The following is an 11,564-nucleotide window of genomic DNA, read 5'->3' as shown; positions in this document are numbered from 1 at the left end:
TGTCAAGCCCTCCCCAGTCTTCACAGCCAGCGGGGGCTGCGGCCGGGACCCTCCCAGACACAGGGACCGGGAAGGGAGAGGAGCAACTTTTCTCTTTCCTAGGGCCAAGGAAACACGGCCGATCCCGGCGCCGCTGGGGGAAGCAGCAGCGATCACATGCACCTTCGGGGCAGGAATGCGGACGGAACTGCTGGCAAGGAGCAGTGGGGGGAAAGGAGGAAACCTCAAACAGCTGTGAGGACCGGGCAGCTCCGGGATACACAGAAAATTGAACACTCAGCTGCTGTCTCACCATCCAAGGCTGAAGTCTCCTGAATAAGAGGGAAAACGGCTGCTTAGAGCCGGTCCCCCTCTCATCCCCTAATACACAAATTCGGTCTCTTCTTCTGTCACACCCGAGAGGGCAAAGAGCAAACAAATTGCATCAAACAGTAGCTTAAAATTAATTTATTTAACAAATATAGCTATAATATAAATGATAATAAAATTTCAAATATACAGTATATTACATAGTACACAGAGCCCCTTCCAAAGGAGCTGGTGGAGGAGCAAAGAAGGTAACAGACAGCACTGTTACATGGGAATGGGAAAGGCTGTTTTACACTTCTGTCTCTTGACCTCGCCTTGCAGAAAGTAAGAGAAATGTCCTGTCTTTCAGTCCCCTTTTGCCATCTCTTCCACAGTTCCTTCCCCTGTGTTAGGGGGCTCTCCGCAGGCTGCCAGCTGGACCCAGAGAAGCAGGACACAGTCGGCCCATCACCACCCTGCACCTGGAAAAAGCTGGGGCAACGCCTCAGGTTTCTGCCAGCTCCCCAGGACTGCTGAGATCAGAAGAGTGCTGGAATAAGGGCTCAGCATCAGAGGGGGAAGCAGAGAGGTCAAGCAGAGCCAAACTGGAGGAGTCTCTGCCATAGGCTCCACGGGGAAGTCCACAGAGAAGAGCCAGAGGAGCAGGGAGGGAGTGTGTGTAGAGCCAGCGGGAGCAGACAGTCAGCAGGGCTGGGCTCGGCTCAGGCTCTATGTGAGGTGGTACATGCTGTATCCCACATGCGCTGTGTACAGTCCCACAGGAGCCACGGGCAGCCCTGCCCGCTGAAAAGGGCTGGAGGCGCCGTACAGGGACGCACCGGCCACGGCCGGGCCGCCCAGTGGGAAGGAGATGCCAAAAGCAGCAGGCGGGAGCATGGGCTTGGCTGCCATCTTCAGCTTCTCCAGCTCAGCCTCCTGGAGCCTCTTGGCCTTGGCGCGACGGTTCTGGAACCAGATCTTCACCTGGGTCTCGGTGAGGCTGAGCGAGCTGGAGAACTCGGCGCGCTCGGCGATGGACAGGTACTGCTTCTGCCGAAACTTCCTCTCGAGGGCCAGCAGCTGCGCCGTGGTGAAGGGCGTCCGGGGCTTCCTGTTGGTCTTGTGCTTGCGCAGGGTGCAGGCGGGCGGGCTCAGCCGTCCTGTGCCCGGGAGCAGCCGGGGAAGAGGGGAAAGGAGAGACACCTCGGTCAGCAGTGGCCAAACCCCACAGCCTGCAGAGCCCCCTCCCTACCACAGCTGAGGTGGAGAAAGGCAGAGGTAGGGTCCCGCTTGAAGCAAGGTGCCCCAAATCACCAAGGTTGCCTGGGGCACCCTGAAAATTGCCGTCTCCCTTTCTAAAAATGAGAGCTGTGCTTCGCATCAGGAAGCTCTGACTCCATTGAAAAGAGCCCGGCAACGGGCAGGAATCAGACACCCACACCCCTTCACCTCCTGCCTTCATGGTTAGCCTGGCTCATGTACAGGAGACGCAAATAAAGGGAATGGCCCTCCAAAAAGAAGAAAAAAGTCCTGTTTTTTTATTGGATTACAGGAAAAAAAATAAACAAAACGGGCTGGCTTCTCAGCCTCACACCCTCTTCATTAGGCCCCTGGGAACCGGATTAAGCATGTAATTAATTACGAGGTCTGAATTGACACTCATACTCTATCTACCACTCTTCACCGGCCTGCTCCTCTCCTCTTATTTAACATTTCTAAGGGTCTTCAACATCCATCTGGCCCGGTTTACTTAGCAACAGCAAATTTAACTTTGCAATTTAAATAAATTAAACCGCTGCTTTACTCTACACAAGTCCTGTCGGAAAACCTGCCGTTTTCCAAGGGACAGAGAAAGCAGCTCTGTTTGCAGCTTTGCTAAGGGCACCCCAAACGCTTGGAGAGCCTCAGACCAAGGTCATCCCTTCGCACGGAATCCCTGGCAGGAAGGGAGCGCGGCCAGGCCGAGGGCAGCCGGCCCATGCTGCTCAGACCCGGGCTCAGTGCAGCCACTGGAAATTACCGGCCTTCACTGATCTCGGCTCTCACGCTGTTATTCGTATTAATTTAACTCTCTCTTCATGAAAGCAGGAAAACATCACTGATTGTGGCTCTTCGGAGTTTGGACATGCACCATTTAAGACACCAGCCGGTGGGGCTGAAGCCCGCAAAGCTGCCGCTTCTAAGAAACCGGTCTGTGCGCATCTTTATGGAATTACTTGAGCTACTTTCTGACGAGAGCCTCAGTGATGTAGAGTCAAAATTTACATAGCTAGTTCGAGCCCCAGGTTAAATTAACAGGCTGGCCGCGTTGCTTTTTCTTCTCACCCCCCCGGTTAACTTTTGGCACGAGATGTCAGCCTGGCACGGCCGCTCTTCCTGTGCGCTCGCAGCCATCCTACACACACTCTCGAATCCGTTCAGTACTTTGGACGGATCGAAGTGGCCCAGAAAAGTGCGAACCGTACGGAAAAATATACCGGGAGAGGCAGGCAGGGCGAAAGCGACAGGAAAGCCCCGGCCACCCGCGCAGCTTTGCCCGCAGTCCTCCCGGCCCCGGGGAAGGTCGCAGCCGGCCCGCAGAGCTCCCATCCCATTACTTACTCGGGGGAGGCGGCGAGAACCGTGGGGTTTGCATCCAGGGGCTCCGCTCCTGCTTCTCGGGGCTCTCCGCCTTAACGAGCGTGTCCTCAGGCAGCTTGACCAGCCCCCCGACGGAGAAGTGCCCGCCGAGGGGCAGCGGGGAAGGCGGCGCCTCCGCCGACAGCGCGCCCAGCCGAGGGCTGAGGCTGGCGCGGGGGGCCGCCCCAGCGCCCGGCGGGGGCCCGGCGCCCTCGGGTCCGTCCCTGCCTCCCGGCTTCCTGTGGTCGGCCATGAGCGCCTCCACGCTGAACGGCAAGAGGGATGGGGAAACCTTGGGCTTGTCGCTTTCCTCCTCCCCGCCCATCGCCGCTGCGACGGGGAGCGCGCCGCCGCCGGGACTGCTGAAGGCGGATGCGGGCAGCTCGTCGCTGCGGACCCCGGTGGGCGCGGCGGTCATATCCACAGCCGGGGCCATGCAGGGGCAGCCGACCGATGCCACCGCAGCGCCGGGCGGGAGCGATCGGCACCGCCGCTCATGGGGCCGGGGGTGCGGGCAGCCGGCAGCACGCTCCAGCCCCGCGCCGCCGGCGCCGCCTCATAAAGCGGCGCGCGGGCGGCTCCGCCCAACCGGCGCGCGGGAGGCGGGGCCACACCGCCCCATTGGCTGCGACCCTGGCGGCGCGCGGGGGGCGGGGCTGGGGCTGCCGTCGGAGCGTCCCTCGCGCCCCGCCCCGCAGCCCTCAGTCCTCGGTTCCGCTCCGCGTCTCCCGGGCCCGCTCCACGCCCCGGCTCTCGTCTCGGGAGGGAGAGAAGGGAGCCGGGTAGTAGGCGCAGCCCTCCGCTGTGGAGATGTGAAGGCTCAAAACTCGTGGAAAGATGCCGGCCTTTCTGCTCCTAAAGTGCAAGGGAGCGAGCCTAAGCCCATTCTCCTTCAAAACTAGCAAACACCGGGCTGTCCCGAGTGTGACCTCTCAAAGGGAAGGAGACCCTGCCCGTTCCTCTGTCGTTTTGAGTTTTTTTGAGGGGTTTTTGATTTTTTTTTTTTTTGGTTTATTTTGTTTGGGGTTTTGTTTGCTTGTTTGTTTGGTTGGTTTGGTTTTTACACGATCGCCGGCCCTGCGGTGTGTTCGATGTGACTGTGGAGATCTGCGTTTATATTGGTACCCGCATACATAACGCATAAATTGAGCTACTTCTCACGGCATAGATGTGTGCGTGTCTGCAGAAAACGAAATATTCGTTCACTTAAAAAGGAACATATAAGCCCCTGAGCCCTTAAAGTCCCGGCTATTTTGTTTTGTTAATTCGTTTTACGATCCCTTATCCCCGCGCCCAGGACGGATGTGCAGTAAAACGGAGCCGCTCTCTAATAACGGGATTGGCCGCTCGCTGAGAAAAGTTTATTGATAGCTGCAGGGCTCTAATCTCCTCGGAACACAAGAGCCTCTTGCAGTCATTTAAGGGCAATTATCTAAACGGGGAGGGACAGCGAATTCCCTTTCCTTTTAACTGGACCCTATAAAGATGGTAGATTAGGAGCATATAGATTATGAAATGAATTGATATAATAGACATTTTATTAACTGATAAGCAACAGGATCTTACTGAAATTTATTGTCCTGCGCGCAGCTCCACACACTTATCTCACACACGCGTGAGCACATGCCCTAGCGGGGTGTTTCCTCCGTCCCGCATCTGCTGGGCTCACGGAGGGTCCCTCTCACCCGTGGAGGTGATCTGGAGGCGGTTTGCGGGCTGCTCCGCAGATTCCTGTACATGAAGGTGAACGCGCTTCGCCCAGACATAAAGCTCACGCTGGTACCTCCAGCTGCCCTCCTGCTCCGTGCCGCCCCGCTCCTGCCAGGCGGGAGCAGCGGTGCCGCCGCCCAGCCCAGGCCGGCTCCGGGCCCCGCCGCTGCCGGTGCCGGTGCCCGCGCTGCCCGCAGCCTCCCCCGTGCCCCATCGGGCCGGGGTGCCGGGTCGGGCCGCGTCGGGGAGAGGGGGTGGGGGTGCTCGGAGAAGCGGCTGCATTGCTAATTGCGAGAATAAACAATCTGTCACGATTAGTCAGTGCCTCTAATAGGCAGACAAGTGATGTTGTTTTTAGGCGCCAGCAGCGGTCTGATCAAAGGCTTCAGCTGGAGGGGGACTATTGAGGACGTTAACCCGCATCAAGGGAGCAAGGCGCCTTAGCCCTGGGACATCGGCACATTCAGCCTGACAAAATTAGTTTGCTCTACCAATCACACGACATTTTCCCAAAGCCCGGTACTCGTCTCGAAGATGCACCCCTCCACCCCACCCCGACTAAGAAAACACGCACATATATCGATGCATCGTGTCTCACAGCGTCACGGTGTCCCCTCCACCCGATCCTACAGGTAGGATCTTGTTTTGTTTGAGTTTTTAAATTATTATTATTTTTTCCCCTGGTTCCAAACTTAACCATGCGAAAGAAGAAGGGATATGTTTATTAGACCTCCAGGCAGCCCCTGGGCTGAGTTCAATCTCGTTGTTTGATGGAAATATGAAAATTAAAATTAGAGCTGCTGTTTTTTTCCTCCCTCCTCACTTTTCTTTTGCACAATGATTTGAACATTGGGATGTTGCTGAGGTTTGAAGAGATGCGTGTGCGTCCCATACCGGGAGCGCGATCCCGCTCTCATTTAGAGTTGACAGAATGAGATAATTAGCTCTTTATTTACGTTTCAGCAATGAGCGCTTTGTGTTTACATTTCTGTCATACTCGCTGGTATTTCAATCACTGTAGCAATCACTACAGCAAGGACTTGATTCTAATTCACATGCTGGCTTTTCATCTGTTTGGCTGAAAATGAGATGCCAGTAAAGTGTCTTTCGTTTCTTGCTCATTTTTTCTTTCCCTTCTTTCTTAATGAAATCTACAAGTTTTAAGTTAGGAATGGAGAAAATAAATTTGCAAAACGAAATCTCCCTCAAGATTGACTTCTGTGTTCAGTGGGAAATTTTTAGTTTCCAAACTCTTCCTCCCTTACTCACTGCACTTTGGGTGACCAAAACACCACTGGATTTTAGGAATTTTTTTTAATACCTGTTTCATGTTGTTGATACTCTGGTTTGCTTTTAGGTGCCTCTCTTATGTTCCGCCCTGGGCTGCAAGGAAAATCGAAGTGAAAGGGCAGAGGGAAATAGGTGACTTTATTGGCGCTTGTTCCAGTCCGGTGTTTTTATTGGGAGCCGTGGCGTTTCCCCGAAGGCAGTTGTGCTAGATAACAATATTGGGCAATTAGCATCTTAAACAGTCCCGTTTCAGTATAATGAATGTGCTAGGCAAAGCCATTACCCATAGCATTTTATTTCGGTGGGAATACAACAAGGGCTGGGAGGAGTGCGTGGGGGATGGGGAGAAAGGACAGGAGGCAGCGCTAAGCCAATTCAGGGCATTGTCTGCCTTTTGTAAACGTTATCTTTGACTTAAAGGCAGAACTCAGAAAGGAGAGGGGTGTTGTTGTTTCCCTTGTTTCTACTTTATTTCTCCCGAGACAGCAGCTCTTAGGAGACCAGACAGTCCCGCAGGACACGAGCCGGCTCTGGGGACGGGCAGCTCCGGGGCAGTTCAGCTGCGCCGGGCACCGCCTGCGCGCTCCCTTGCGCTCACCCTGCGCGCCCGTCAGCAGCTTTGCTTCATCTCTGCGAGACTCAGCCCTGGGGGCAGAGAGCCAGAACTGCCGCAAGTGCTAAAAATGTCCCGCGGGCTTTACAAGCCCTCAAAGCCCTTCAAGCGCACAAAGTCCTCCCTGATTTTGTCGCTGGTTTCCGAGTGTCGGCAAAATGCGAAAACACCTCAGTTATTTTATTTTTGTCTTTCCCAACCCCGTTCCCCCCTTTTCTTTTCCTCTCTCGCTTTCTCCCTAATCCTTTCTGTCCAGATTAAACATAATCCAAACTACTTCCAAGGCTTCAGGGACCTGGACTGGTCCTCGGAAGGTCACCAAGAGCTGTTTGGATGGCCAAACTCCAGTCGCTAAGGCGTCCCCGGCTCTTTGAGGGTCGGAGGAGTCGGGCTGAAAGGAAGGCACTATTTCAAGTGGCCTAAATTAATTTGATCGCGACATTATGATGCACTTGGAAAAGATGAAAGAAAAGGCTGGCCGTCTCCTCCAAGATCTCTATAATTATAGATAATATATCCTATTTCAAAGCAATTAGCTCAATCAGGCGTAACGAGGCACTTTGCTGCCAGGGAGTAACAATGCCTTACGGTTATTTAAGCTTCAAGATGTCAAGCAGACTTCGAGACTCTGCTCTGCCCAAAAGGGAACTTGGCTGCCTTGGTGAGAGCCCCATGGCTAAGGCGCTGGTTTCCCTTCAGTGACAACACCCTTATTTAATTTAATATATACTTTTAAAGCTCTCGCAAAGGTGTCGCCTCTGCTGGAGAAGAGCACCGCTCCTCCAGGCGCGTTTGGGGCGGGCGCCTGTGCGGCATCACCTCTGCTCCTGCCAGCCAGCGCCGACCTGCCTCACCTCGGCGGCTCGGTCCGGGATGCTTGTGCCCTCCGAGCCTTTCCCCACTCGGTGCCTTTCTCTCGTTGGCTTTTCGGGGTTGTTCCTGCTATGTCTCACGGAGTCCTGCAGGCGTAGCCGCTGATGGGGCGCACTGGTGGATTCGCGGTCCCCAGCCCCAGTGCAGACCTCCCCGGCGATTCAGCGCCTCCTCCGGCCCCCAGAGCTTTACCCGGCCCTCGCCTCGGCTTTTACCTGAAGCGCTTGCAGATGGCAAGAACGCTCCCGAGAGCCCCGAGAGCATTGCGTTCCGTGTGTGTGAGGGAGCTCTGCAGTAACACCGGGCCGGCCCGGGTGTGTGAGGGGGCTCTGCAGTAACACCGGGCCGGCCCGGGTGTGTGAGGGGGCTCTGCAGTAACACCGGGCCCGCCCGGGTGTGTGAGGGGACTCTGCAGTAACACCGGGCCCGCCCGGGTGTGTGAGGGGACTCTGCAGTAACACCGGGCCCGCCCGGGTGTGTGAGGGGGCTCTGCAGTAACACCGGGCCGGCCCGGGTGTGTGAGGGGGCTCTGCAGTAACACCTCGAGGGGAGCACGGCCCGGGGCCGGACCCCTGGTCCTGACCCACACCCGCAAGTGGGGTGCGCAGAGCGGGCTGTTCCCCCGTGCCCAGGGCCGGCGGCTGTGGCTGCGGGTTTAGGCCGAAATGCCGAAAAGCAGCTTCGGCCCGTTCTCCGGAGCCGCAGAGCCGCTCCCCGCCACAGCCGCGCCGGGCCCCGGGCGCTCCGCGGGGCTGCGCCGGGCCGGGCCGGGCGCTCGGCGGGGCCGCCGCGGGCACCGGGCTGGCCGGGAGCCTCTGCCCAGCGCGGCACGGCCCGGCCCCGGGAAGCCGCGAATGTAGAGCCGTGCTTGAACGAATCGCTGCCGAGGGAAAATTATTAACTGTACAATTAGCCTGTCAGCGTTCCTTTCAGGAATTTTTACTGTTGGGGGATAACCGAAGGGAAGAAACATTATAGATACAATTTAAAAAATAATGCTCCAAACCGGTAAAGCAGTTCAAGGGATAGAGGCCGGCGACGTGAATGCGAATTAAACAAAGTGTAACCACCCCTCCTTCTTCTCCCCATGTGCAAAATGGAAAGCTTATTACATGATTCACTGTGAATCACTAGATTGAATGCGATCATTATGAGTGAATGATAGTCGGAGGTCTGCTAGCCCTTTATTTCTTAGAGGCAAAAGTATAAAATATAAATGATCTTCTCTCTGCTTTCTCATAAAGGACATTCATTCAAAACCGCACTCTCTCTTCTGATTGCTTTGGTCCCCTCGAATTCCACAATGATCAAGGTAGATTATGAAGAGTCCCAGTTTATTTGTCTTCATGTCCTTGTTTATTGGTGGAGTATCACAAAATGTAATTTGTCCCAAATTCTTTAAGATGAGAAAATAGTTTGTGGTTGAAGGAATCCATGCCAGTACTGCCAAGGGAGTCTCCAATGCTCAGAGCAAGTCCATTATCATGCTATGTTATAGCATTTCCATATTTACTCCTCATTTCTCAAGCGTCTTTTACATATTGTTGCATAAGAAAAGGATTCGACAGTTCTAGTTATGAGATTTCCTAGATTTTTTTTACAGGCGGGGCCAGTTTACAAAAGCTGTATTGTTTAACTGAAGTCTGGGTTTCCATTTGGGGTAATTATTGTATTCCCAGTCTTCTTCTAATCATTTGCTCACAAGGACAGGTTTTTTTCTCTCGCCTTTTGAAGAAGATGAAATACCCCAAAGTTGCAAGACTATTGAAATAATCCTCCCACTTCTTTGTCTATTGTGTAAAAGCTATTTTTTACATCTCTCTAAATTACTGGAAAATATGTTACACAAAGGACCACATGAAAACATACAGCACAGTAGAAATGCATGCCACCACATTTTGAAAACACTCTGCAATCCTGATCTAAGTCTGATCCCACTAGAGAGGTGTGTGCAAGTGGAGGGGGAGACCAAACACAAAACAAACCCACTCTTCAGAAGGAAGTACATTTCAGCTCTATAATAATCAGCTCCTGAGGAAAGAATGTCTGTAGAACAGAAAATGAAGTGAAAGCAACGCCTGTGTGTGTGTCAGGGTTGCCTGTGCAGAAGAATTTCTCCTCCAGCTGCTGCCTCCAGCTGCAGAGCTGGAGGAGAGCCATGAGCCACGGCCCCACAGGCAGACACTGGCTCAGCCTGAGGCACAGCAGTGGAGCTCGGCAGGTCTCTTCTTCCCAGCATCTCTTTTCCACCTTCCTGCTGGTGTCACACAGCATCCCAAGCCAGACTGCTTCTCCCCCCCGCCTTTAATTTGCATCGGTAAAATCCCAGTCCCAAGAATATCCCTCTTAACTCACAAGAAACAGGTTAGGGGAAAATGTTTATTTTCTTCCTCTGCTAAGATGGTTCAAAAGAGATTGCCTTAAGCCAAAACCTTCCACTTAGGAAAACTATATTCATGCAAATACATATAGATGGAATTTAATTTTTTGTGTAAAGGAAACTACAGCTAAACAGCAGAGTAACTGGTGTCAGGTATTTTCCAGACTCTGTCAATTGAAAAACAAAACATCATCACACTCCTGCAAATATCAAAGTCATCCTCAAGTATTTGAAACTGTCCTGATGATATGCAACCCCAGCTTAGAAACTCCAGACTGCCTTATTTTGGTGATGTAACCTCACCACATCCTTTTACTTAGTGGCAGCCGATGGCTAGATATGATGCTGGGAGCTACATCATTCTAATAAACCAATATATCCAAACAAATTCACTGCCAGAGGAGGAGAAAAAAAAATCCCAACTATTTTGTAGGGAAACACAGCTTTTAGAAAGCTTATGTTCCTCTTAGACTTTCCATCAACCACAAGCATAGTCATAATCTAAAATGTTCCTGGCTTTCCCGCTGCTGGGCTGATTAGCTTTTGGAGCAGAAGAGATAACATTTCTAGACATTGGTCTGCCTTGTGCTGCCTTCATGTTATTGTCAGTGTATGTGCTTTTGACATTATTTACGTAGAGAGTGTGGGCTTTCACTTGGGGTTGGACTTTGCTTTTCAACATCTGAGGATTTTTGTGTCTTTCAAAGCAGGACTTATTTCAGCCTCTCAAACAATGTCAGACTTCTTGCAATCCACAGCTTTAAGGTACAACAGCCTCCAAGCACCCTCCAGCCCCTGCAGGGCAAGCCCAGGTCATGGGTGGCTGCGGGGTGCCCAGAGCAGGCACACTGGCTGCTGCCCACCACCCTGCCAGCAGCACGGACCACACTGAGGAGTGGGATGATGTCCTGCCATTGGGTCTGAACTTGGCTGGTTTGGAGTGGCACCAGGTGCAGTCTGTCCCCTGCTATTAATGGTCCTATAACCCTTGGATGGATTTAGGTCTGTTTGATTTTTATTTCTGAAACAATCTTAAGATAACACAGAGACACAAGGAGGAGGATCTGACAGCAGGCAGAGCAGCACGTTCAACACATGGAATTAGTTATCTCCCTGAGGTTTCCTGGTGCTATTTTGCAAGTGATTTCACCTTTTTTATGCAGAAATCTCGCATCAGAGTCCAACCTTTACTAGTTACTAAGTGCAGCTGCAAACCCCCGCAGTAGGTGACATGCAAGCACACACACACACACAACACACTGCACATCCTGACTCCCACACTGTTTTCATGGGGGCTTCAATCTGGGGACAATTCACAGCTCACATGACCCAGCAGTAGCTATTTACAGAAAAAAAAATAATGTGCAGCAGCCTCACAGGTAAATTCAATCCTTCTCTCTAGCCAACACAAGTCACTAAATGTCAGTGATGTATAAATCCAGGGACTGAAAAAGAAATGCCACAGGAGTGCACACAGACCTGGCAAGGAATGGGAGCAGTACATTCACTGATAGTGACAGGGAACACCTCTATTCCAGCAGAGAGTTTGAAAAATAAGGGTGGGAGGGAAGGAGAAGAAGAAAAAAAGGGAGAAAAGAGTACCACGAGCATCTTGGAAAGTCACCGGAAGCTTTGTTCTTAGGAATAAATCTGGCTTCTTGTGATCCCCTTTCAGTAGTGCTGGCTGGGAGCCAGCTGGGTCCCCTGGAGTCCCCCTGGCCTTTTTGTCTGGAGCCTGGGAATCTGTCTAGAGCACAAGGCTGGGGGGACCAGACTTGTATTTGCAGGAGG

General features: G+C 52.9%; 1 protein-coding gene across 1 annotated transcript; it reads right to left on the bottom strand.

Moving 5' to 3' along the window:
- Nucleotides 1–556: 556 nt before the first annotated feature.
- Nucleotides 557–3,343, bottom strand: MSX1 (msh homeobox 1). The gene is made up of 2 exons (XM_066549205.1): nt 2,890–3,343; nt 557–1,448 (listed from the first exon to the last, which is right to left on the bottom strand). The coding sequence occupies exons 1-2, from the start codon at nt 3,341–3,343 to the stop codon at nt 1,018–1,020; spliced, it is 885 nt and encodes a 294-aa protein (XP_066405302.1). The 3' UTR covers nt 557–1,017.
- Between the last annotated feature and the right edge of the window lie 8,221 nt (nt 3,344–11,564).

The sequence above is a fragment of the Molothrus aeneus genome, chromosome 4 (assembly GCF_037042795.1).
Source record: "Molothrus aeneus isolate 106 chromosome 4, BPBGC_Maene_1.0, whole genome shotgun sequence".
Classification (NCBI taxonomy): Eukaryota; Metazoa; Chordata; class Aves; order Passeriformes; family Icteridae; genus Molothrus; species Molothrus aeneus.
Note: the sequence above shows the minus strand (reverse complement) of the source record. Positions and strands in the feature narration are given on the sequence as shown.